General features: G+C 49.7%; 2 protein-coding genes across 2 annotated transcripts in view; both read left to right on the top strand.

Moving 5' to 3' along the window:
- The window catches only part of LOC144768106 (tyrosine-protein phosphatase non-receptor type 6-like), an 848841-nt gene that overhangs the window by 460763 nt on the left and 360514 nt on the right, over window positions 1-27564 (top strand). The gene's annotated exons all lie outside the window — the stretch shown is intronic.
- Window positions 8744-16934, top strand: LOC144768107 (uncharacterized). Its single transcript, XM_078651515.1, has 2 exons — window positions 8744-10380; window positions 16616-16934. Exons 1-2 carry the CDS (start codon window positions 9039-9041, stop codon window positions 16636-16638), a joined length of 1365 nt encoding a protein of 454 aa, XP_078507641.1. The 5' UTR covers window positions 8744-9038; the 3' UTR covers window positions 16639-16934.

The following is a 27564-nucleotide window of genomic DNA, read 5'->3' as shown; positions in this document are numbered from 1 at the left end:
GGGTTGCACTGCTAGGGTCCAAAGTCAGGAAATAATTTATATCCTAGCGGCACCCTTTAAGAATTGCCACAGGGTGGAAGTGTCGACGCGTTTCGAACCTGGGTGTTGTAGGTTCTCTTCAGGACAGGGACTGGGGACGGTGATTCTGCACAGGGGCACAAAGACTGCCGGAGTGTTGGTAACTCTCAACGCACAATTAATTCTGTGGAGGGCATGTTCACAAGCTGAAACCTCAGTGCCCGCCGCGCGGTGCACACTCGTGATGATGGGCGACTCACATAATTTTAGCGCAGGTTACGTGAACTGAGTGAGAGGTTAAATCACGTGAGCGCCCGGTAGCTGAATCGAATTCAAGTCAGACCAGCGGTATCATTTACACCGCGGTCGGTCGTGTAAAGGGAATCAATCGGTCACTCCAGGCAGGAGTGACCGATTGATTCCCTTTACACGACCGACCGCGGTGTAAATGATACCGCCGGTCTGACTTGAATTCGATTCAGCTACCGGGCGCTCACATGATTTAACCTCTCACTCAGTTCACATAACCTGCGCTAAAATTATGTGCGTTGAGAGTTACCAACACTCCAGCAGTCTTTGTGCCCCTGTGCAGAATCACCGTCCCCAGTTCCTGTCCTGAAGAGAACCTACAACACCCAGGTTCGAAACGCGTCGACACTTCCACCCTGTGGCAATTCTTAAAGGGTGCCGCTAGGATATAAATTATTTCCTGACTTTGGACCCTAGCAGTGCAACCCCACAGACCTATTCGGCCACAGGCTTTGGGAGACAGGCAGGCACCACTTTCCACCTGCTTACCGCCTGTCCCCTGGTTTTTGAGTTCTTAGGACTGGTTGTCTTTTCTTTGTTTATGCACTAATTATGCACTGTAAATAATTGCAATTTAATTGTTTCACTGTAGATTGTTCATTATCCCTTTGGTGTGTCATGATTAGTTTTGCTTGATTCATCGCTGGATATGTTGCACTGTTGTATATTTGTATATTTGTAGATACTGTGTACATGAACCAACTGTTCTGATGATTTCTTGTGCCCTTGTTTTTGAAACTCTTGGGAATTCTAGTTTAAAAAGACAAATAAATGTGTTTGGAATACAAATCCAGTGGCCACGTGGTACAAATTGATTACGTGCCTGCAAATTAATAGTTTGTGCGTTAATAGTCCTGTCCAGCCAACTGTTTTTCATAATGACTGATAGAGCACATGGCTACCTAGTCAGGTTTCCCAGCGCTAGATTTCTCACATTCAAAGTGACTAACCTAATGTGCCCTGCCGCCTAATTAGGCCAAACTGCACAGCGGCCTACCCAATTGGTGCTACCATTTATGTGTGGATTATCCCCCTTAAATACCATGTACCACCAGTCCATACCTTTACTCACGCCTTTTTAGGGACGGAGCGTTGCAAAGCCAGCCCCCGGTTGCTCAGGCTTACAACTGCCCGAAGGACTAGCGGGGCGCCAATGTTTTCATCCAGGGTCCTGCTGTAAAGACTCCAGGCAGGAGTGACCGATTGATTCCCTTTACACGACCGACCGCGGTGTAAATGATACCGCCGGTCTGACTTGAATTCGATTCAGCTACCGGGCGCTCACGTGATTTAACCTCTCACTCAGTTCACGTAACCTGCGCTAAAATTATGTGAGTCGCCCATCATCACGAGTGTGCACCGCGCGGCGGGCACTGAGGTTTCAGCTTGTGAACATGCCCTCCACAGAATTAATTGTGCGTTGAGAGTTACCAACACTCCGGCAGTCTTTGTGCCCCTGTGCAGAATCACCGTCCCCAGTCCCTGTCCTGAAGAGAACCTACAACACCCAGGTTCGAAACGCGTCGACACTTCCACCCTGTGGCAATTCTTAAAGGGTGCCGCTAGGATATAAATTATTTCCTGACTTTGGACCCTAGCAGTGCAACCCCACAGACCTATTCGGCCACAGGCTTTGGGAGACAGGCAGGCACCACTTTCCACCTGCTTACCGCCTGTCCCCTGGTTTTTGAGTTCTTAGGACTGGTTGTCTTTTCTTTGTTTATGCACTAATTATGCACTGTAAATAATTGCAATTTAATTGTTTCACTGTAGATTGTTCATTATCCCTTTGGTGTGTCATGATTAGTTTTGCTTGATTCATCGCTGGATATGTTGCACTGTTGTATATTTGTATATTTGTAGATACTGTGTACATGAACCAACTGTTCTGATGATTTCTTGTTTGTGCCCTTGTTTTTGAAACTCTTGGGAATTCTAGTTTAAAAAGACAAATAAATGTGTTTGGAATACAAATCCAGTGGCCACGTGGTACAAATTGATTACGTGCCTGCAAATTAATAGTTTGTGCGTTAATAGTCCTGTCCAGCCAACTGTTTCTGTTTTTCATGTTGCCAAGATCCGGGCTGGGCAGATGTAGGATCTTAAACCTTCTCTGTTTCTCTATCAGTCATTATAACATACTAGCAGCCCGTCCCGACCTTGTCCGGGAGCAATCAGGCTTCAGGGCCCCCCCTGGCCCCGGCCCCCGCCTGCCCCGACATTGTCCGTGGGTCCCTCGGAGTGTCAGCCCGTCCCGACCTTGGCTTCAGGGCCCCCGCCCGCCCCGACATTGTCCGTGGGTCCCCGGGAGCCTTACCTCATCCGCCGCACCTCCCCGCGCTCCTGAGTTCACCGGTCCGCCGCTCCTCCCCTCTCCTCCCCGCCTGTCCGCCGCTCCTCCCAGCCTGTCCGCCGCTCCTCACCTCTCCTCCCCGCCTGTCCGCTGCTCCTCCCCGCGCTCATGTCCGCCGCTCCTCCTCGCGCTCCTGGACGTCGCTCCTCCCCGCGCTCCTGATGTCAGCACGCACGTCGCGGCCGGCGCTACTTCCATGGGACTACTTTTTTTCTCTCGTAAATTTTTTAAATAACGTATATTTTTTACATTTATATCGCCTATGTCCATCTGCACACCCTGACAATTTCAACGATGTATCGGGTGTGTGGATTGGCGCTGTGGTTCCCGAGTTTACCCACCTCAAAGGTTTAAAGTTCTTCCTTTATAATAGTAGTATAGATTTCCACGCCAGTATTCTTTGAAATCTTGCTTCCCCTTCCTCTGTTTTCTACCTCATTTAGTAGGAAATTTGTCTCTATTAGTTAAATAATCACTGCTAATGCCTGTTCCAGACTACACGCCATAAGTTTGAATCCTACCAAGGCCAACACAACCTTCCATCCTTCCGAGGACAGTCAACTGAGAACCATCAAATCTGTGGAAAGAAGAACTCATTGATAACAGCACTTTAAAATGACAAAATGGTGGTATGGATAGCTAAATAAAAATAAGTTGGCATTATTTTCTCTCCCACAATCTCCTGTAAGGGGTTGAGCAGATTCTCCAAAGGCCCTCAACTGAGTGCCATATATAATAATGCTTTGGGAATGAGCGACTGTCACTTCCAGTGTGCCAAAAATTCTTCAATGGGTGGCCCCATGCAGCCTAAAGACTAATGACGATCTCGATATCGATATGGGAGACTCGGGTGTACCATATCACATTCTGTAGGGGGGGCAATCATTTTGCACTACGCCACTGGCTTTCCTCTCGGTGTAATTGTGTTGTGGGCTAAAGAGATTAGTCCTTCCTGCTCAGTTGCAGCAGGGGGGCGAGCAACAGCTGTGACTGCATGTTAGAGTCTGTGGTTTGCAGTATAACCCCGACACACAGAAAAGTGACAGGAAAGAGCGGTAACACCTCTGCTGCTACAGACGGGCATTATGAAGATCACACAGTGCTATAGTGTACACCTGGACAGTGAATTTCGACCATGAAAATGTTTTCTTCGCCCCGATTGCTGCTGGAAATCAAAATGTCCGGGGAGCAAGTGGGACATAAATGTTCATACATTTAAACATGCGCACAGCTGCCTGAGGGGTACTAATTCATTAGGCCCAGGGCAGAACCAGTTAATTATAATATGGGTTAATTGAACTATGTGGCGGGGACGATCATGCCTCAGAGTTGACTTCATTTGATGGCAAGAAAAGGCAAACTATGCAGCATAATGCATCGCATTTTGTGATAGTATTACTTCGTTATTACAATTCTTAACACTGTCTGCGCGTCGGTTTTACTTCATTAATAAAAGTTTAACACCCTGATATAGCAATATTCAAGAGAAAGGTGACCAGTCAAACTTTGTGAGGGGCCTTCCATTACTGCAACTTGTAACCACACTTTTAGTCACTGTTGATCGGTGTGAGCTACAAACAAAACATTCTTTTTGTTAAAATCTTCAGATTATGCAGCAGTTGATGGATAATGTGGCAAATGTGGCAAACGACACGAAAATAGCATGAGTGCAGTGACCATGATTATAAGCACTTGCACAGGAAGACTCTCCTCAGACCCCCCAAAACGCGAAAAGAGGTGTGCAGAGGGAGGCCTAGCTACGAACCGTACCCGAGTTTTGGAAAAAGAACAGCGAAGCACGTCTTTTCCTAGAAGCAAAACTCATGTGCTCTACTCCCATTCTTGTAGTGTTGGGTCAGGTAAGAGCAATGAGTGGTTAGATGACTGGATCTACAAATCATTAACGTGTCCTACACATTCTTCTTGCGCCATGAGTACTGCATACATTCAAACGGAGCTCCCGGTCTCTGCAGGAACCAACAACACGTCATTAATAATTACGGCGCAGAGGCACAGCAGAGGCACAGCACTGACGTCAGCACGCACGTCACGGCCGGCGCTACTTCCATGGGACTACTTTTTTTTCTCGTAAATTTTTTAAATAACGTATATTTTTTTAATTTATATAGCCTATGTCCATCTGCACACCCTGAAAATTTCTACGATGTATCGGGTGTGTGGATTGGCGCTGTGGTTCCCGAGTTTACCCGCCTCAAAGGTTCAAAGTTCTTCCTTTATAATAGTAGTATAGATAACATAACATTTCTTAGCCCATTCTATGTTTATGATTGTCTATGATAGAGATGGGATTTTACCACTATGGTTTTCTTGTTGATAGGCATGGATAACAAACCAGAGTGAGGAACTTCTGGGCACAGACCGTTATGGATTTTGAATTACAGAATGGCAGCTGAGGGATCGGTTTTTCCTGGAAGCCAAATTCGATTTTGTCTGTTGTTCGATGGTTTGGAGTTGTTCCTGGTTTCCATGTTGGTGTCAGGTGTTGAAGCTGTTCTGGCTTTTCAAAGAGGAAGGACTGAGGTCCCATGAGGATTTATACGGTCGGATAGATCGTGATTGGTGGAACGGTAAGGATAATGAGCAGAGATTCATGGAAAATGTAGTTATTATTTCTTTTAATGATTTGATTGGCTGCTGTGCTTTTCAGCAGTAAATAAAGAGATGTAAATCCTAGCTTCTGTATCCTTAATAGAATCTGAAATTCTTCATGCACTAGCTGGAAATGTTTTTATTCAGTCAGATTCCCAAAGACAATAAGCAGGTATAGCAAGAGGTGGGGATCACTTATTAAAGTTGGGGCTGTGATTAACCGCTTCAGCGCGGCGCGAATTTTCGCGCTGTGCTGAAGGTTCTAATGAGCCAACGGGCTCATTACGGAACAGTTCTGTCATGAGCACAGGCCAACCGACGCTCATGACGGAACCGTTCCGTCATGAGCATCGAAGGGGTTAACTAGGGTTGGAGCCTTTAGAGAGCACTAGACTCCCACTGCCCAAGGCTGTGAACGGCTGGAGACAGGACTTTGGCTCAGTGTGAATTCCATTACAGGACCGGAGGTTTCGGATTATGCTTTCTCTCTCTTTACTGCACAAAACAGGAGCCAATAAAAACATTTGCAACAGGTGTGACACTCACGCATTTCAGTGCGGTGATCCGCATCACCGCACTGAAATGCATTGTCACGCATAATTGCCACCTGCTGCCAGGCGCGCCACCAGCGGCGCCAGGCTGTGCCCGGGCTCTCTCTGCTGCTCCGAGAGAGGTGCGCCTGCTTCGAGTTCCTAAACCGGTAACAGGCAGACTGCTCTCAGCTCTGTGGCTGAGAGCGCTACAATGTATCTCTCTCTGCACTCTGCCAGGAATGGTGCGGCGCCAGCGCGGCTCTCAGACTTAAGCATCACTGCAGGGGGGGCCAGCTGCCCTCTCACTCGATTACTCGATTACTACAGCTGCTGATCACCGACCGTGGCACCAGGGGGCCAGGATTAAATACTCTGTAGATTGTTAATGTCACAATTACAGTGACGAGATTGTCGACCTATGTGGGTTTGCAATACGTATGTCTGTTGTGAGCTTTTACACTGTATTGTTCCCCCAAATGATCTTACTGACCAGACTAAGCCCCTGAAAACATCATCTCCATGTTAGGAACGAGCTGAAGTTTGAAACGCGCCTCTTTAATACATATTCTCTTTCCCCTGGCTGCATTAGCATGCCATTATATTTGAGCTGCGTTGTGGTTTAGTGTAGCGCCAAGAACCGTTGCCTACGTGCTCTCTCGCAAATATAAATACCCATTTCCTAAAAGGTTAACATCATCCTGACTGCTGTCATTGGTTGCTCTCAAAACCGAAAGTGAGAGTATTTTGAAGCTTGAACTCTTCTGTTCACTTTCTCGCCTTTTCAGTCTGGAGTTTTACAGTAGTGATGTTGTGTCTGATTCTGTCCGTAGAACAGGATTTAAAGGTGAGTCCGTGGCTGCTGCCTTTTTGTTCTACTGAAATTGCGTTTCGGGATTCATAGCTGCCAAGGTTTCAGATTGCTGTGTGTGACATTTTCATAATTTCATTGCAATTATGAGTGACATTTCAACAACTATGAGTGACACTTTCTCGCACGCAAAATCATGCAGTGAACATGAGGGAAACTACATATAAATATCAATAATTACACTCATTTGAGTAACGAGGACCTCTAAAAAGATCTTAAATGACTACAAAGCACCAGAAATGGAAGGGCACTAACAGACTGTGTGCCTGCAGTTTCAGAAGCAAAAGGCAGGCAGGCACTGATGCTGCTCTGAAGATGTCATTGATTTGATCATTCATGAGCACGCAATAGCCTAAAAAACAAAGCTCATAGCATAGCAAGTGCAACTAAGAGATTATACCCTAAATCGGGATTCTCTGAGACTGGTCAAACTGAAAGAGAAGATAACTTTGTTTTTCATTTCTGTTCGAGAACTCACTGACTAGAGAAAATGCTGAACATTTAACACAGCAGACACAATCGTAAATGCATGTATCTGCTAAGGCGCCACTTTCCATACTGGGAGCCAGGAGCCCAGTAGCACTCCGAGGGTAGAGGGGGTGTAGTTATGCCCCTGCCAACCCCTAAATAGTCCCTAGATATTAGTGCACATTGTTATTACAGCCTTTCTTTCACCTTGTGTTATACAAGTTAAAAATAATGACATGCATATTTATAGTGCTGCAAGAGGCCGAGACTTCGTAGCACTTCAAATACATGTCACTAATCTCCAATGCATCAACCAGGGTTCAATTCTGTGTCACGCAGATAGCAGGTTGCTTCAGTTTCTTTACTTCAAATATAGGTAGAGACCTGTATATGCCCCACTGCGAGGCTAGTGACTTTCTTGCTCAGCCTCGCAGTCTAATACCCTGGCAAAAGTGAACGTGGAAGCCAGAGGAGGAGCATTCCACTCTGTGACATAATAAACCATGCACAAGATCACACAATTAGGAAAAGGGCAATACGGGATAGCAGATAGTTATGCGTTTACTATTCTGAAATTAAATCTCAGATAATTTCTCAGCACAACAAAAAGGCAGTGTCCCCACAACTGTTCAATGATAGACAACTACCATTATAACTATGCTGTATTACAGTGCACAATACTCCAGTGCTCAATGACAGAAATACCCACAGCAGCGATAACCTCTGCCATAGAACTCGTTCATTAAATGTGAATCACGGCACTAAAACTCAGAGACAGTATTATTAACTCATAACAAAAAAAATTACTCACATAAGTGGTTAATGACAATAATCACACCTCTAACACACACAGGCTTCATATCACCTAATAATGAATTCGTGAGTTCCCGATACTAATAATGTCAGAGTACTGGACAGTAACGTAGCTAAACATTACTCATAAAAGTAGGACTGAACACCAGAATACTCACAAGACGAATAGTCAATGGGTTTATCCAGAAGCAAAGCATGCATGCGAAGACTATTGCAGAAGTGAGTTTTGAGTGTTTTCTCGGATATAAATGCAAGCTAGTTTTACCCAGAATGCTTAGCATGCCTTCCATAACAATCATAGAGACTAGCCCTATAGCAGTCTCCTGCCCAGCGAGCACTTCCTCTTTCTTTGCTGCTCGCAGCCAATATTAAGGGCTTCTTTTGTTCTGTCTGGTCATGGAGCGCTGCTTATGCTTGGTGTATTTTAATGTTATTTGATCTCTGGTGACTGTCCGCGCTATTGCGCTGCCGTGCAGCTTGTGAACTGACCGTGGGTTCGTGTGAGGAACGCTTCAGAGCGTTTAACTTCCCCGCGCTGGCCTGCCCTCGAGCGGTGGCGCGCGGCAAGGTCAGCGCGAGAATCCCTGTCCCCGCGCGCCTCCGCCCGACGGCGGTTTTCCCCGTTTCTCCAGTCCCCTCCCCTCATTCAGGCCCGCGTTGCTGATTGCCGATCACCAGCCGGGTGCACGCAGCCCAATTGGGCTCCTTTTGGGCTTCTTTTGGGCTCCTTTTGGGCTGCGTGCAGCCCAAGCCCCGATTTCTTTTCCTCGCGCTCGTTTTTCAAACGAGCTTCAAGGTGACCAGTAGTTTAGGTGACAGGTTGTCCTGCGGTCCCGTTGCTGACGCCTTCCAAGGGCTGGTTATAATATTGGAGTCAGGCCAAAGCTGGGGGCAAGCTTTTAAAATGATATTTGGCTGGTGACTGTCTGCAGCTTTGCTGAGGAGCATTTTTCTGATCTACCCATATTCTTGCACGTAGGGTGGTTCCCCCTTGATTAATCCCTTTGGGATTGCTTGGATTGGTTCAAGCTTTCTATATATCTGGCACTGCCTTTTCAATTGCACGATGGAAAACTGGGCCTACTGCGAGGAAGATCAATACGGGTACTACGAGGAGACGCAAGTTACGCCTCTGGAGGATAACCTAGTGGATGCGTTGGACGCATCTGTGCAGCAGTCTGTAAGTAGGGCAGTTGAGGTGGCGGTCCCCAAGATGGTGAACAAGGCGCTGGCTGTCGCACTAAGACCGATTATAGCGCAACTTGAGCAATTTGCGAAGAGGCATGGCATGCTACCTGAGCCTTCCCCAGCCTCTTCTGGTGCTACCTCTGCTACAACCTCTGCTAGCATCTCTTCTTCTAATTGGCCTCACGCTCCGGCGTTGACTAAGTTGCCCCCTCCGCCCGCTAGTGACCATCAATACATGGTGGCGGGCCCTAGTCAATCGTCTTCCACCATGGTGTATACCACCACAGACACGGACACAGACACTGACACAGACTCCACTAGTAAGACAGAGTCCCCCAAGAAGAAGAAAGCCAAAAAGCGCTGTGGGGGTTCCCAGGTAGCGCCGGCGTACCAATCTACATCACCTTTTGATTTCAACTCGGCGGACATTGTCCACCCGCGTTCCTCCGATTGGGCCCCTCCCCCTGAGGTTGCCGGCTACCTCCAGCAGAACCTCAGGCGTAGCTTTGATAGGGAGGTCAGGAGCAGGCTACTCTCGGAGTGTCCTCGCCCGGATGTCCCAAACAGGGTGGCGGAGACGCCGAAGATAGATCCGAACATGCTGGCGTTCCTTAAGAAATTTCACAAAGACCCGAAGAAGGGGATCGACAGAGCTTGGCGCAGGTGCCAAGATAAGCTCTTGGACACCGTTGGTCCGCTGGCGAAGATCCTGGAATTGGCTCTGGTTGCCAAGGAAACGGGTGCGCTCATAGACCCCGACATCCTGGCGGGATGGGCTCAACGCTCCATTTGTTTCGTAGGGAATGCCAACTGTGCTATTTCATCCGAGCGTAGGAATTCCTTACTCATGAGGATGGACAGCAACCTTGCGGAGCTGGCATCTGCCGAGCCAGGCCCTTTGGCTGAGGGTTTGCTGTTCGGGGACAAGTTCGTGAAGGACGTCTCCAAGTACGTGGGGACCTTTACTTCACTTGATAAGGCCCAAACCAATCTTCGGAAGGTTTTCCAGACTGGCCTTTCTGGAAGGGCCTGGCGAGGCAGGGGCCGCTCGCCAGGCCTTTCCTATTCCCAGGGCCCACAGAGAGGTGGATATGGCAGCGGCAGAGGGGACTTTCAGGACACCACCAGAGGCGGAACCTTCTACCCCTCCAGGCGCCAATTCAGAGGCAGATTTCGTCGTGGCGGCCAAAGGGATAACTTCCAGCCACAACTTACTGCAGGTGAGTCCAACACCTTTGTTCTCCTATCCTCTGGGGGGTCGCATCCGGCACTTTCTACACAATTGGTCTCAAATTACACAGGATTCTTGGGTTCTGCAGACAGTGGCGGGATTCCACATAGAGTTTTATCAAAACCCAGTGCAGGACACTCCTCCCCTCCCTTGTATTTTTCCCAACTAGACATGAATTTTATAGATCAAGAGATAGAAGAATTGCTGAAAAATCACGCGGTAGCCTACTGTGAAGGCAAACCAGGCGGTTTCTGCAGCAACGTCTTCTTGGTCCAGAAAAGAGGCGGCGGCTATCGCTTAGTTCTCAATCTGAAAGGGTTCACCGGCTTCGTCCTCTATAGGCATTTCAAGATGAAGTGGATCCACCTTTTGGCGGACATTTTGAGGCAAGGGGACTGGCTTGCCCGCCTGGACCTCAAGGACGCCTACTTGGCAGTTCCGATTTTTCCCCCTCATCGGCGATTCTTGCAATTCCTCTGGCAAGGCAGACGACTGGTGTTGGACTTGGCCTTTTCCCCCTGAAATTTTTCGCTTTTGCCCCCCTAATTTGGAATGTCTCCCCCATGGGATTAAACCTGTATAGGCCATGAGTGGTGTGATGTTGTTAAATTGTAATGCTATGTAATGGTGTGAGCACTTGTAAATACCCTCCATTGTAAAATGCACCTGGCTGAAATGTCCTATGTTTAAAATGGATGCCATGGCCATGGGTTTTGCCACTAAACTGCCATAGGTCAGCGGTCTAGTTATTATTACCCAGCTACCCCTAGCTTTTGGAGGGAAAGCCTGGCACCCAGGGTGCTCAACCCCTCCCCTTGAGCCAGTTTAGGCCAGCTTTGCCAACATTCTAGAAGGTTCTGGCACTGCCTGGGAGGAGGGTATAAGTAAGGGGGATGTGCCACCAGAGAGTCAGTCAGCGCTGGGACAAGGAAGAGAGGGGGCCTGCTGCGAGGAGCTACCGCCACATGGGCCTGTGAGCTGGGCCCTGCACCCCTAAAACCCCCTACTCTGCTGTCCCCTGGGCCCCTGACAAGGGAGGGCCCCTACCCAGGTCCCTGACACTGTGGGGCCCGGGAATTACGGCAGCGCTGCGAGGAAGAAGCGCCCAGGAGGTGAGGAGTGGGACTGTCTACCCCCTTGAGAAGCTGTGGCCCCTTTGAAGCACCATGGGGAAGATTGTGCCCCCAAAAGAACTGTTGCTGACTGAGGTGCTGTGAGGCCCTGTGAAAGCGCTGGGCCCTGGGACTGTTGTGGCCCCCTAGTGCTGTAAAGCCTGCCTGTCAAGCGCTATACTGGCGAAGCGCTGAGGAAGAGTTAATTTCCTGCCCCTTCTGCGTGGCCTGAGGAAGGAGCTGAGGTTGTGGGCAGAGGGAGGAGCAGTGCGCTGTGAATAGCGCCATCCTGCTGAGGAGAATCGCGCTGAGGAGCCTACCCTTGTTTTGGCGCGCTGTCCGCCATATAATTAATTAATTAAAAAGGGAGCCTACCCCTTATAGCCGCCGATATCACCGCCGCAGCCCGAGGAGTGTTGGCGCTGCCTTGCGCCGGTTGTAATTTGGCGAAAATCACCGCCGCGGCCCGGCGCCGCCTTGATGGGACCCCCTTTGTCGTGAATACCGTTGCGGCGGCCCCCGGTGCCAGGAGAGGGCCGCCGAAGTGAAGAGGGGGCCGCGTTAGGCCCTGAAGCCTTCCTGACCCGCATCACGTGACGGGGGCCAGGCCGCGTCATCGGCCCGCCAACGCCGTGCAGGGATTGGCTGTCGGCCGGGAAGGCAGGAGGAAGCGGAATCAAAGCCCCGGGTCCTCGTGAGGTAGGAGGGGGACCCAGGTGAAGCGCCGGTGCGGGGCCCCCGTGATCGAGGGGGAGCCCCGAAGCAAGAGTGACTGGAGCGGGAGCCCACCCCGCCGGTCTGTGCCCCCGGAGAGAGGGGCCGGTGGAAGAGGCGGGGCCGGGGCACACTGTCGGTGCCAGCCCCGCGGCCACAGAGGAAGTGAAGCCGGCCGGAGGAGTAGAGTGCCTGCGGGGCTCCCGTGAGGAAGAGGGAGCCCCGATTGTGCAGCGCGGAGGCCGTTTGGAAACCCTGGGCCCCCTGTGTCGAATAGGGGCCCAGGTAAAGACCCGCACAGAGCAGCTGCAGAGGGAGAGGGAGCGTCGAGGCACAGAATCGGTGCCTGGCCCCACCCCCGAATCTAGTGAGACCCCAGAGGAGCCGGAGCCTCACCATCCACCGCAGGTCTTCCGGTGAGTGGGGACTCAGCCGCATCGTGGGTTGGGGGTGTGTCGGGGCATATGGTCGGTGCCCGCCCCAAGGACCATACTAACTTCCCAGGTGCCCCGTCTGGCAGTGGGCACCTGCAACGTTGGGCCCCAGTGGAGTCAGTGGCCCTAGTAGACGGTGCCAGTTGTAGGAGGCCGATAACTAGCCCATAGGGTCCCCCAAGGAATTATCGATGCCCCCCCGAGTCACGGCCACACCTTATGTCAATGCTGGGTGCTTAGGTTACTGCGCCCCTGCCTATGATGGATACTACTGTTATGTACTGCCAAGGTGATTTTATAGATAAGGCTTTTGTGCCCACCGGGCAGGTGAATGTGACTTTTCCTTTACAGGTGTGTGCCCGATGTGACCCGGTGCTGGCCAGATATGCTATTCCGGGCCCGTGTTTTGCCCCCTACGTTGTTGTTTCTCCTAAGGTGCTTAAGTGACAGGAGCTCCTGCCTGACGTGATGTTCCAGGCCCAGGGTTAGGCTCCAGGCTATAGAGTGAGCCTTGATGTTGTATTGCAGGTGTCCTGGCCCATGATTTAGGCCTATGCCTGCCGTCATGTAAAATGGGTAATGTTCTACATCTGATGAAATGCTTTACATTGACCGAAGTGTTATTTCTCCATGTAATTCACTGCTTATTCCTGCTGAAGGAAGTGTTTTACCCTGGCATAAGTAGTTTTATTCCGGCCTGGTATTTTCTGGTTACCTGCCCAGGTGCGATGCGCTTCTGTGCCTAGTGTTCCTTGTAGGCGGATTAACCTGCTAAGGTGTGTGCCGAATGTTAAATGCATTTAGGCTGTTGTGATATACCCACAGGGATGATGGAGTAGACCGGGTGGTGCCCTTTATTGCAGGTGTGCCCCGAGGCTGGCCTGACATGCTGTTCCAGGCCCCTAGTCTCATCCCCTGTTAAGGAGCAAGCCTTGCGGATGTGTTACAGGTGCTCCTGTCTATTATGTGCTATGATGCCCTGATGTTTTCCCTTACAGGGGTCGTGTTGGAGTTATAATACAGGTTATGTATGTATGCTAATGTTGGATTTTACAATTTCAGCCTACCTCTAAGGATGAGAGCCTGAGTGGGCCCCGCCAAATTGGCCCCATGTTGAATGTTAATTTAATCATCTTTATTTTCAGATATGGACTTACAGACTCAGCCCTTATTTCCCATGTTAAATAATCCCCCTTGATACACTTGGCACTGGTGCCAGTTGGCGCCATGTGATGATACCACTGTTATGCATTTTTTGCTTTGCAGGTTGGAGATACTAAACTTCTTAATTTTCCAACTCAAACTGGTGTCCTGCCTCTTTTGTGGTGTGCCTGGTGTGTCCTCTGTAGGTACTGCGTGAGTGCTTCACATGTCCTCGAAGTTTGGCCTGCCTGCTTGGTTCCATGCTACCCCCTTGAAGATTTGGGTAACCCCATTTCTTACAACTGGAATATTTGGTCCTGCCTTTCGGTCTTTCCTCAGCTCCTTGGTGTTTCACCAAGCTGATGAAACCGGTCATGGCACTCCTCAAGGAGCAGGGAATTCGTCTGATAATATATCTTGACGATATCCTGATCATGGCGGCTTCCGAGGAACTAGCCTCCCAACATCTTCGCAAAACGATGTCTCTGTTCGAGAATTTGGGATTCGTGATCAACAGGAAGAAATCGGTGTTAACCCCAACCCAATCCTTAGAATTTCTGGGGTTTGTGATCGATTCTCAGTCGGCGCAGTTGCTCCTGCCCAAGCACAAGCTGAAGGATCTCAAAAGAGAACTTCGGAAGACGCTAGAATCTCAACAGATGTCTCTCAGAGCGATTGCGCGATTGTTGGGCCTTCTGGCCTCCTCCATACAGGCGATATTCCCAGACCCCCTTCATTACTGGGCCCTGCAGCGCCTGAAAATACGGCATCTCCAGAAAGGGCTCTCTTACTCGGACATGATTCCCCTTACGGAGGACGCCCGAGAGGAGATCATATGGTGGTTAGCCCATGTAAAAGCTTGGAACGGGCGAGCAATCTTCGGGTCTTACCCGGAGATCGTGATAGAATCGGATGCCAGTCAGTCGGGCTAGGGAACCCGGTGTGGGACGATGACGACAGGGGGCAGATGGTCATCTCAAGAACTAGAATTACATATCAACTGTCTCGAACTTCTTGCGGGATCATTTGCGATCCGCACGTTTCCCCCCAAGAGGGTTTCCTGCTGTATTCTACTGCGGATGGACAACATCTCCGTGGTACGTTATATAAACAAGCTGGGGGGGCACTAGATCTCCGATCTTGGCGGAGATAGCCAAGGACATCTGGCACTATTGCCTGGCTCATCAGATAACAGTGGTGGCAGAGTATCTCCCGGGCAAGGAAAATACGATTGCGGACTGGAATTCTCGTCATTTAAAAGACTCCAGCGATTGGAAACTTCCTCCATCGCTCTTCCAAATGACTCAATCGATTTGGGGTCCATGCCACATAGACCTGTTTGCGTCCAGACTGAACAGTCAACTGGAGGCGTTCTTCAGTTGGAGACCGGACCCGCTGGCGAGGGCCACGGATGCATTTTCTCAGGATTGGTCAACGTCCCTCAACTATGCCTTTCCACCCTTTCTTCTGATTCCCAGAGTGGCCAATCAGATCTCCCTACAATCGGCGGAGTTGGTATTGATAACTTCGATCTGGAAGTCGCAACCTTGGTTCCCGGTTCTCCTGTAACTGGCGTGCGACCTTCCTCTCCTTCTTCCGTCTTTTCCGACGATGCTCAAGGACCCTCAAGGCGAGCGTCACCCTCTAGTGCTAGAGGGGCAACTGCACCTGATGGCTTGGAGGCTTTCCGGCAACAATGGTCGTTGCCGGGATTTTCGAAGGAAGCTGCGGAGTTCATCCAGCAAGCATGAGCCCCTTCCACAAGGAAACGTTATTCCTCCGCATGGTGGGCTTGGTATGGTTGGTGCCTGGAGAGGCATCTGGATCCGGTGGAGGCAGGCCTTTCCCGCATAGTGAATTTTCTTTCCAGTAAGGCAGCTGACGGTTTGTCCTACAGGTCGGTCAATAACTTCCGGTCTGCCATCTCAGCAGGACATACACAGATCGATGGCAGACCGGTAGGCATGCAGCCGATGGTTTGTAAACTTCTCATAGGAATTCGTGTCGCAAACCCACCTAAGGCTAAGTATTCATCTTTATGGGATGTTTCTAAGGTATTGACTCTGTTTGATACATGGCCTGAGAATGCATTATTGTCTAGAAAACAATTATCTGCTAAATTAGCTATGCTCCTGTGTTTGTCGTCTTGCAGACGGGTTTCTGACATTAGAGTCTTGGACCTGGAGGGCAGAATTTTCTCTCCGGAGGGTGTTTCCTTTGTTATCACGGCTCATACAAAAACTTTCTTTAGGCCCATTGATTACAATGCTTTTCCTTCAAATTCTAAACTATGTGTGGTGAAGTGCCTCAAGGCATATGAAGAATGTACCCGGCCTCTCAGACCGGTGGGTTGCTCAACGCTGTTGATATCTTTACAAAAGCCCTTCAAGCCTGTTACCTCTGCTACGATTGCCAGGTGGCTCAGATTTGTTATGTCAGAGGCGGGCATTGACATAGCTTTGTTTGGCTGGCATTCTGTCAGAGGCGCTATGGCCTCCAAATCTTTTATGCTTGGAACTAGTATCCATGATATCATGAGAGCGGCTGATTGGTCGTCTAGTTCGACATTTAAACAGTTTTACTACAAACCTGTGGGCGATGTTGCTTCTGTGGTGTTGGATAAGCGCTAAACTAGCATAATCCGAAGCCTCCGGTCCTGTAATAGAATCAAAAATTTGCCAGCATTCGCACCAAGAATTTTCAATTCTATTAAGGACAAAGAGGCGAGGATTATCCCGCCCACATTGCATGTAATATTGTTAATGCCATGTTACCCTCACTGTGGGTGTGACAAATATTACGAGTCTCGCTTCTATTTCAGGTGCTGATCAGAAAGGCGAGTGATTACAAGCAGAGTGTTTCTTGGACGACTTGGTCATCGGTGTCCGAGCTCAAGATGGAAGTTTTGGTTTCATGATTCCTGTTCAACTTTATTCTACTTCGCTTCTGTGGATATGATCATTTAAGTTTGGACTCTGCTCGCTGGGCAAAGAAAGAGGAAGTGCTCGCTGGGCAAGAGACTTATATAGGGCTAGTTTCTATGGTTGTTATGGAAGGCATGCTAAGCATTCTGGGAATGTTACTGTTGTTGTAAAAAATGTTTTTATTGGCTGCTGTTTTGTGCAGTAAAGAGAGAGAAAGCATCATCCTTGCCTCCGTGTCCTTAATAGAATTGAAAATTCTTGGCGCGAATGCTGGCAAATTTTTGATTCTTCAAAGACGTAGGACTGGTTGGGTGCGGTGTAATGGAAACAAAGGGAGAACTATAATTATAGACTGACATGGCGTCGCTGTCTCCGAGACAGAACGAACCTGGTGACCATCTTGTAAGGATCCGTTGCTCGGTTACTATTTATTTGGCCTTTGCAGTATGAGACAACGAATTACACCTCGGAAATCATAGTTTTTGGTATGTAGTGGTCTCCTTCACTGAGAAATATTTCCGTTGTAAGAAACTACAGTTTTTTTCAAAGAGGAGATATTACCCTCCTACTCAAATTTTCTATTTTTTGTGAATTAGTATGCAATAATAATAGTTGCACGGTGAAATGCCACGGAACTGGAAGCTTCTGGGTGTGTTTGCGCGACACATCGCAGAGGAATTCCAGCCTGCATGGGGCAGTGTGAAGGAGCCGCCTCGTCGTCTGTCTTGTTTTCGTCTGTCAGATTCCTTGTTACAGTGGTGAGTTTTTGGATACCGAGGCAGTAGCCTCATTACTCCACATTCATTTTGAATTATTTAGTCGCTGTTTAGGTTGTCTTATTGATGTGTGACGCTTTGTGACAGTTGAGGGTGTATCACAAGGTCAGCTCAGTGATGTGCCGCGGGTAGCGGTCAATTGAGTTTGCAGAATTGTCAGCATGTTTCCACCTCACGCACCGGCCGCCCCTTTATGAACCCTGCGACGCCGATCGTCGGCAGCGGGAGAACAGCCAATCAGCGAAAACAAAAGTATTGGGCTCTGTAGAAAGAGAGGTGTGCCCAGCCCACAACAATACACTGAATAACGACCGTTGGGGCATACCATCCGCGAGGGGGAGACACGTCATACGGTACAACTGTGACACGAAAAAGAAGGCCGAGGGCGAGGGGGAGAAACCGAGAGAGACACCCACGCGTGTGTTACCGAAGAGAGAAGGCTGTTCTCTAGAGCGGGGTCCCACCAAGGCAGCAGCATGTCCAGCTTGCAGAGGCAGATGACATCCACGGGCTCGGCGCAGACGGTGTCGCTGACTGTGGAGCAGGCGAAAGGTAGGTCTGGGTGTGTGTAAGGCACACAGGGGTAGGTCTAGGGCCTGCTACTGCTGCCACATTTAAAACTATCCAACATTAATTATAAATTCGCAAGTTTTCCAGAATATTCTCACCTTATTGAGATCTTTTCTTGAAATCTGAATGGACGAGGTAGCAGGAAAATACGCCCCTTTCTCTTTCGGTGTGGCCCACTTGTTGAGATGTCATGGGTCATTGTATTTTATTGCAGCATTTGTTTCGCGCTTCTATATGGGGGGCTGAAGCGCTGGCCTTCATGGATGGTGTCATAAACTAGTTCTGGTCTCTTCCCTACTGTTCATGCAGGCTGAGCAGCAGGGAGGCTGCTCCTGGTGGAGCTACACTTTACCTTCTTATCTTATACTACTCATCTATCCTGGAACTAAGCTACAATAAAGATATCCTGTTTATACACCTGGCCTGTGTATCTTCCATTTTCAACAGATGGCACTCTGTTTTGCCCCGAAACCGGTCCTAGGATGCTTGTTTCCGGTCCAGGGATGACCTGGCTTGGCAGTTCGGGTTGGACTGCTCCCATGAGGCACAGGGTCAAGACTGATTTGCATATAGCTGTGTCTGAACTGGGGTAGTGAAGTGAGCTAAAGAACAATGATGGATTCAACCCAGATCTGTGACTCGGGGTGAGTGTCTGAAAAGTTTCAGCGCTCCGTCCATCATCTTGAGTTTGCTAGGCACACTACACCTTGCATGGTGTGTGGTTGGAAGTAAGTTGCCTTTGATTTGATTTGATGTGAGAAATGGTTCCCTGCCATGAATGATGAGCACCGAGGTAGGATCATTGCGTTATGGAAGCAGCGGGTTGAATGATGAAGTATGAGAGACAGGTGAGCAGTTTATGGTATTCAGTATGCTTGCTTAACATCTCTCTCTCTTAATGAACACTGCCCTTAAGTGGTACCCTCGCAGTTGTATTACGGTACGACTTTGTGATACTTTATTACACTTCAGTAAATGATCCCAATGTTGGATGTGCTCTGTGGGGATGCCACACGCTTTGTTTAACCAGGTTATTATTTTTATTGTTATATACTGATGATGGTTTGCCCTGGTAACCACACATTAGATTTTACTGCACAATTAATACTGCCCACTTTTGTCTCTGTGCAATGTTAAAATACGTACTCTGATTTAATTAAATATAGTTAAAACCTCTTTGATGTGTCATAAACTCTGTTTTAATGTCATCCAAAGCTGTAAAAGTTTTCTTGTAATGTAATCGAACTTTATTGAAACTCCATTTTGATGTCAATGTATTATTAATGGTGTGTGCTGATGTCACCGAGCAGGGATAGCTGTACCCTGTGAGGTCTTCGAACTCTAGCAAAGCTGCATTGCAATGTCACAAGGCTGTTAAAGTTGACAGTGAGCATTGTTAAATGTTGCTTTTGTTGTCTTTGAATTCAGTTAATGCTGCCTTGTGATGTCCTGAATCTAGGATCTTTCAGCTATGAAATGATGATATGCAGCTATGTTTGGCTGCCTTATGATCATGCTTTGTTAAAGCTACCCAGGGACAACCCACCCGCGAGGCACATCAAGCAGGTGTATTAGAAGTAGAATGCGCCCTGATCTGCTAGTTTACATTTAATGGAAGCCTAGAGATTAGTGGATGATTGGCATACTTATCAAACCCTTGCACCTGTCAGGGCTTGAAAAATCCCAAAAATGGTACTAGTCCTGCAGTACTAGTACCTTAAAAAATGTCCTCGACCTAACTGCAACCTACTTGACCGCCGTCTCTGAAAGCGGAGCAAATGTGACAAGATAACAATATTTAAAGGCATCTTTATTGCTCATTAACTTTGTGAGCAATAAAATGCCTTTAAATCTTGTTATCTTGTCACATTTGCTCAGTTTTCACAGACAGAGGACAAAAGTTGGTTTATTTTCCTAATTGCCAGAAAGGGCGAGTAGGACCTAAAAACAGCTCGACCTAGTTACATTTATCTCGACTATGCGAGCGGTCGAGTGGAATTTTCGAGCCCTGCCTGTTATACGTGCTACTCAGCACCTCATAATTAGTGTTTCCGGATGTTATTGATTGCTTAACACCTTTGCTCCTAGCTGCCCATGCCCTTACATCTTCGCCTTGTTTCACATCATAACCCACTTGTATTACAAGTAACTCAAGCTTTTCCTTAGGTCAGAGAGTTCCCAGTTGGTAATCGATATTTGGATGGAGTCTGCTTTTTGATCGACAATATTGTGGATGTATGCACACAATTACGCATTTTAGTTCTAGCACTGAAGACACTACTGCTTTGGGTATAGTTTGGGATGCCTGCAAACCGTAATCTGAGGGGCAATCTGGCCCAAGTATCCCTATGCATGGATACTTGAGCCAGATAAATGATACGTTACCGTTTGTACTGTGTGTTTGCAAAACTGAGAGAGTATGGTTTTGCTGCTTCTTTGGCAGGGGCGTAGCTAGAGCTTGTGGCGTCCGGGGCTACCCCTCAGATTGCCGCCCCCTCCTTTGCTGGGGAAAAAGGACGGTGCGCACTTGAAAGATGCCGAGTCTCCGAGAGACACGTAGTATTGCTGCTAACAGTTACCTCGATCATGCAAGTTACATGCACATACATGACACGGTCATTGGCAAAGCCAATAGCTCTGGCGAAATACGTGACCTATTGGCTATGCCAATGGTTGTTTTGCTTTTTATAGGCACTGTGAGATCAAATGATTTGCCCAGAATCACAGGATGTTAATTGCAACCACTGGCAAGCTGCTAATATATAAAAGTGGTGGGGTTCCTATAGAATTCCAGGAGTGAAAATACCAGGAGAATTTAGCTCAGCAATTCAACTGCGTCGCGGAAAAACAGCAGCAGTGTAATTTACTAAAGGGAATGTTTTCTATCATCTACTATAACAGGGTCTACAGAACGAAGAGTGAGTCCAAGTGAGACTAGATTAGCTGGAAGTGGAGAATATTCCCTAAATACTATTATCTGTACATAGCTGCCAAGGTTTCAGATTGCCATGTGTGACATTTTCATAATTTTAGTGAAATTATGGGTGACATTTCAACGACTATGAGTGACACTTTCTGGCGAGCAAAATCATGCAATGAAAACGAGGGAAACTTATAAATATGAGAAATTATAGCAATTTGAGCAACAAGAAACTCCAAGAAGTTCTTGAAACTGCCGCAGAGCACCAGAAATGGAAGGGCATTAACACTAGTGCTCCCTCCTTTAACCTGACAAAGGTAACAACACTACTAAAGTCAGTGGCAGGCTGGCTGCCTGACAAAAACTTTGCAGAGATGCATAACCTTGAGAAAGTTTGGAACTTCAGTAGGCAGACCTAATTAAAATGATGTATTGGCTCGTTAGCTACACAACGTATTCATCAAAGTGTCCAGGGTAGCCCAGGTTGAAATTAAGGCCGATATTCCCACGGTGGATTTTGTAATTTCATTAATTTGCTCTGTATTCATGACAGAGTATTGCTGGACAACTTAAAGAATATTTGGTGTGTCTTCTGTCTGTGTTTCAAGTTTTCAGTGATTATAGAATTTGGTTGATAATGCTTTAAAAGACTGTCTGTAAACTCTGGTGGCCCTGCATGCTAAATGCTTGATTCACATGCTATCGGATCCCATCTGCACCGTGGGATTAAGTCGATGCCGGTCCACCTCACTTCCTGGCTGTCCTGACAGCCCTGTTACATCAAGGGAAGCACGCACTGCTCGGCAACACCTCGGAGGCCTCATGGCGACAGGGGCCGCAAGTGAGCCTGAGGCAGAGGCTATTTATTTATTTATGCGGTTTTTATATAGCGCGGACTTTACCCGAAGCATCAGAGCGCTTCACAATAGGACCAGTAATGATACATGAGGAGAAAATTAAAAGTGAACAAATTACAAATGCTGACTTTAAGTTACGAGGTAAAAGTGACAATTGTGAGCAAACAAAATTCATGAGGCAGCAAACAGTGCATTACAGGAGGAAAAAGTGACAAGTGTGCAGGTTACAAAAGAGTACAAAGTACAATTAGAGGTGTAATACTGCAATATATGCTAGAGACACTCAAGCACCAGAAGTGTGCCCCACATTGCAGTACTGTACTGGAACCCTCGGCTGCTATTCTCATTGTGCCTGCCTGCAGCGAACACCACTCACCGCACTATGGAGCTATCGGGTTACGCCTTGACCTTTGAGTCATCGGCTTCTGCCGCCAACCCTGCTGGACAGCCAGCGAGTGCAACCCACCCCACCCCCCTCTCATACCACCTAGGACTCACTCAGCTGGGGGGCGAATGGCATTGCTGCCTGGGAATGCTTCTTGCAGCATCTGCCCCGATACAACGCGGCTGGTGCAGATCGGCCCACAGCTGAGGTCTGACTGCGTCCTCCTTTCCATCGGCTCCCTGAAGCACAGCGAAGGCAACACTGTGCCTCCCTCCTGCCATCATTGCCCACTGGAGACCCGACCCCCCCTTGCGCCCCCCCACTACTTCTACTTTTATCTCGTCATGCTATATCTGCTCGGCTAGGAAAATGAGCAAAAGTAAAACTGCAGGAATGCCGGAATCCTGAGTACAGTGAGCAGTACAGATAGGCTCCAAATAAATTAGGGTTTAATTCATACTAAAATGAAACTCGCAACTTACATGACCGGTAACTAAGTCTCTGTGCGCAGGGGCCCGGTCGGCGGCCGCGGCGGACGGAACGCCAGCAGACTCGGCGATGATCATTCATGCCTCGCCCTCAAGCACACTAACATGATGCCGCGAGGCCATGATGCTGACCAGTCAGTGGTCGGACCGACGACACAGGCGGCACATCTAGTCCGACCCCGGCCCCGCCACTTCTTCTCCAGCCTCACTTTCAGTTCCAGAACGGACGTGAGGTCACATCCGACCCCGGTGGCGCCACAGAGCTGCCCATCTGCACACGCAACGAGTCACTGCAGATTTGTTACATTGTAGCAGAGCACCAAGGCACTGAGATCTTTTACTTTCTCTTACTAGTCTGAGCCTGGCAAGAAAACTTTGTGCTGCCTGGGGCCCGGATCGGCCGGGTGCACGGTGACGGTACACAGCCAAATGACAAGGCACCAGTCTGTGCTAGAGCCCGCCGCGGCCGCAACGGGCCTCGGCCTCCAGTCAGTCAGTGCCGGCCGCCTCCAAAAATGTGCCGCCTGGGGCGGACCGCACCCCCCTAGCTACGCGGGTGTTCTTTGGTGTTCTCTTGTGGCAGTGGATTCGATTGTTCTGATGTGGTTTAGTGGAATTTTGTAAACTCTGATTGTAGATATGGCTATTGCGAATTCAGTCTATAGCTAGCTGGATGGCCTTGTATTGTATGGTTTTGAGATGGGAGTGATTTGTGGGTTTAATGTAGTTTTCTAATTATCGGGGAATGCAGCTTTGAGGGTAGAAGAACATTGAGAAAGGGGAACTAGGCTGTATCTAGTTCGCCCGTTACCTCTTTGAGGGTGTCCCCCACCATCGTCCAGTAAGAGGACAAGGCAGAGCAAGACCATAACATGTGGGCCAGGTCCGCTCCGATTGTCCGGCACCTCGGGCAAGCCGCAGTGTCAGAGGCGAAGTACTTCCGTATCTTCTCCGGGGTGAGGTATGCACGGTGCAGAATGTAAAAGTGGACCAATTGGAACCTAGCGTTGCGCATGCTCTTCCAGGCCCGGCGCATCAGCTGAACCCATGTGGACTCCGGAATGTGCCTCCCTATGTCCGTCTCCCATTTGACCTTAAGCGCCTCCAGTGGAGTCATCTGCTCCTGGGTCATCCTAGTGTATAAGCACGTTACGGCTTTGACCGTTCCGGCTGCCATCATCACATATTGGCATGTCAAGGACAACGGCGGTTCCTCAAGGCCGGTCGGCCAATGTGTTTTCAGCGCTCTCGTGACCGCCGCGTGCAGTAGGAAGTCACCTCGGGAGATGTCGAAGCGGTCCAACAGTGTCTGGAAGGGTAAGAGTACTCCATCCTCATATAGGTCTCCCATGACCTGTATACCCGCTTCCTCCCAGGTACGCAATTGGGACCAATCGCCGCCGTGGGGGAGCGCAGTAAGCATTCCCAGTGGGATCTCGGGGGCGTATGGGTGGCCTATTCCCAGCTTGCGCTGAGCACGATTCCAACACATTCTAATAGTGCGTTCCTCCTGCGTAAGGTCCCTCACTGCTATCTTCTGCCGCAACGCGATGTAAGAGAGAACGTGTCGGGGTACACCCAGGCCTCTCTCCTCCTCCGGTCCTCGGAATTCCCTCGCCACCTCCTGAGTGTAAATCTGTAGTTGGGCAGCTAGGTAGTACGTCTCAAAATCTGGGACTGCCAATCCCCCCTCCGCTTTTGGCCTCATAAGCGTCTGAAGCGCCACCCTGCGGCGGCCTGATCCCCAGAGGAATGCAACTATGAGTGATTTTAAGTTCCTGAATTCAGCCGGTGGAATCCATATCGGTAACGTTCTGAAATAATAAAGGAGTCGGGGAAGCGCCACCATCTTGAGCAGCGCTATTCGTCCCGCCACCGACAGCGGTAGAGTAGCCCAGAATGACATGCTGCCCTTCAATGCCCGGACGCAACGAGATATGTTGCCCTCTAGGACAGCAGCGGGGGAGTGGTAAATATAGACTCCCAGATATTTAAAACAACTGGGCGCCCAACGAATCGCCCTAGTCGTGTCAGGCTGGGGTTCTCCATTACGAACCGGGAACAAGCAAGTCTTCGACCAGTTCACCCTTAGACCCGACAACGCACCAAAAGACGTGAGTACCGCATCGGCGGCTGCCAGTGCTTCCCCAGCATCTTCCAGGAACAACAGCAGGTCATCAGCATAAAGGGAAATGAACTGTTGCCCCAATATGGTGCGCAGTCCTCTGTAGTGGGCCCCGGTGCGAAGCGATAGCGCCAGGGGCTCCACTGCCAGTGCGAACAGTAGAGGAGACAGTGAACAACCCTGTCTCGTGCCGCGCTCCACCGAGTATTGCCGGGAGATCAGCGGACCCGATCTCACTCTCGCCACCGCCGAGGCATAGAGCACCGCGGTTCAGCGCAAGAAACATTCCCCCAATCCAAACGAACCAAGCACTCTATGGAGGTAGTCCCATTCCAAGCTATCAAAAGCCTTCTCCAGGTCTATCGATAGAATCATGGGCTGGGAAGCCTCCTCGTGGCTATCCTCAAGCAGGCGAAGCAGACGACGGATGTTCATGGTGGTGTTACGCTTGGGGATAAACTCCGCTTGGTCTCTGTGTACCAAGGAGCCCATGTGCCCCAACAATCTCGACGCTAGGATGCTGCTCAGTATCTTATAATCTACCATGAGCATCGATAGCGGCCTATAGGACGCCGGATCATTGGCCTCCCTGTTTAAGCAGGGGTACCACTAGGGCTTCGCGCATCGAGCTCGGGAGGTATCCCAGGTGCTTCGCCTCTTTGTAGATCAGCAGCAGGCACGGGGCTAGGAGGTCCATGTAGGTAGCGTAAAACTCAACCGGGAGTCCATCGAGACCCGGAGTTTTGTTGCGTGCCATCCGCTTGATGGCGCTGCGGATCTCCCCCAGCTCCACCTCTCTCCCCAACGCCTTAGCGTGTTCGGGCTCCAGGGTAGGGATAGGCAGATCCCGCAGGAAGGTGTTAATGGGGTCAGCATCCCCGTCCTCCCTACTCTGATACAATTCCCCATAGTAGTTCGTGAGGCAGTCCAGGATCTCCGGCTGGGTGTAGACCTCCACTCCCACTGCGTCGCGCATGGCTACCGTGGGAGAGGTTCGTCTCGTGGGGTTAGACAGCCAGGCCAAGAGCGCTCCCGATTTGTCGCCCTCCGCGAGCGATCTAGTGAGGTAGGCCTTGTAATCAAAACTGCGCAGCCTTTCAACCTCCACTGCAACCGCCTCCCTCGCGGCCGCTACCCGCTCCTGGAGCTCCGGTCTGCCGGGGCGTCTCAGCTCCAGCTCTTGAAGAGTCTGGTCTGCTTTGTCAAGGTCCTCTAAGAGGACTCGGCGTATCCCCACCTTCTTAGCTATGCAGTAGCCCCTCATAACCACCTTGAAGGCGTCCCACTCGGTGGCCCTAGCCGCAGTCGTACCCTCATTTTCCGCGAAGTAGGTAGTGATCCTGTCCTATAGTTCAGTCCGAAATACCTGGTCCTCTAACAGCTCAGGGCGCAACCTCCCGGGAGCCACCGAAGGTCGGCCAGCAGAGGGTTGTGGTCGGAGATAGTCCTTGTTAAATACTCGGATCTCACAGCCGCGGACACCAGGTCCACCGACCCCAACAGAGCATCCAGCCGCACATGCAGCTCGTGCATTCCAGAGAAGTGGGAGTAGTCCTGGGCGTATGGGTGTTGGGCTCGCCATATGTCTGTCAGTCCCCATTTAGTCTGCCAGTCCAATCTACCCTTGGCCACTCGGTATGTAGGCGAATTCACCAGGGAAGGATGAGATCTATTGAGATCCACATCCACCACCGAATTGAAGTCGCCCCCAATCAGAAGCGGCCGCGTCAGGTAATGGGCCAGTGATCCCGAAAGCGTTGCGAAGAAGGCTACTTGGTCCACATTGGGCGCATAAATGCTACAAATGTTCAGCTCCCTCCCCCCTAATTTACCCGCAATAGCGACAAACCTCCCCTCTGGGTCAACCGTGTGTTTCGTCACCTGAAGGGGAACCCCGGCCCGCACCCAAATCAGCGCGCCCCTAGCATAAGCCGACTATGTGGTGTTATAGATTTGTCCCCTCCATCTACGCTGTAGGGCCAAACCCTCCGCCTTCGTGAGGTGCGTTTCCTGTAACAGCGCAATCTGAACACCCCTACGCTTCAGGTAAGCGTGTACCTTGTGACGCCTGGACATAGTGTGCAGCCCGCGTACATTCCAAGTAATGCATTTCAGATTAGATAGTTCAGCCATTGCCCCATTGCGTTGCGGTGTGTCCCCCCCCAACTCGCTCGAACAGGATAAGATACAATAATCGCTCTGCACCGATGACGTCCCCCCCCTTCAACAGAACAATTGAACCCCCAACCATGACTTCCCCCCCCCCCCCAGAACAGGACCCAGAGATTGCCCCCCAGTTCCCATCCAAACCGTGTTCAAGAACTAGAGAACTAACCTGACGGTAGCCACCGCAGGTATGCCTTAGGGGCAAAGGAGGGGCCAAGCACCGACTGGAGGGCCCTCCCGTACTCAGGCCACCTAGTAGCGATCAAGCCATAAGGTACATGCGCAAATTCTGGGCTTGTCCCCAACCCAAGTATCAACCAATTGTCCAACAGTCTCATCCGGGGTTTTAACTCTACGTAGCACAGCTCTCCCAACCCCGCCAGGAATGACTCACCCAAGCTCACCCCGGCCATCAAGCAGTTCTTCCGCTGTATTTGGGGTGACCACAGGAAGGGTCACACTATCAGCCTGAGAGTCCTCCGTGTCTAAGTGTTCTCCACCACCTCCAGGCTCCGGTTCTTCGGTCACTGGTCCTCCCTGAGAACCCGATATGCTGGAT

Source organism: Lissotriton helveticus, chromosome 7, assembly GCF_964261635.1.
Source record: "Lissotriton helveticus chromosome 7, aLisHel1.1, whole genome shotgun sequence".
NCBI classification, from domain to species: Eukaryota; Metazoa; Chordata; class Amphibia; order Caudata; family Salamandridae; genus Lissotriton; species Lissotriton helveticus.
Note: the sequence above shows the minus strand (reverse complement) of the source record. Positions and strands in the feature narration are given on the sequence as shown.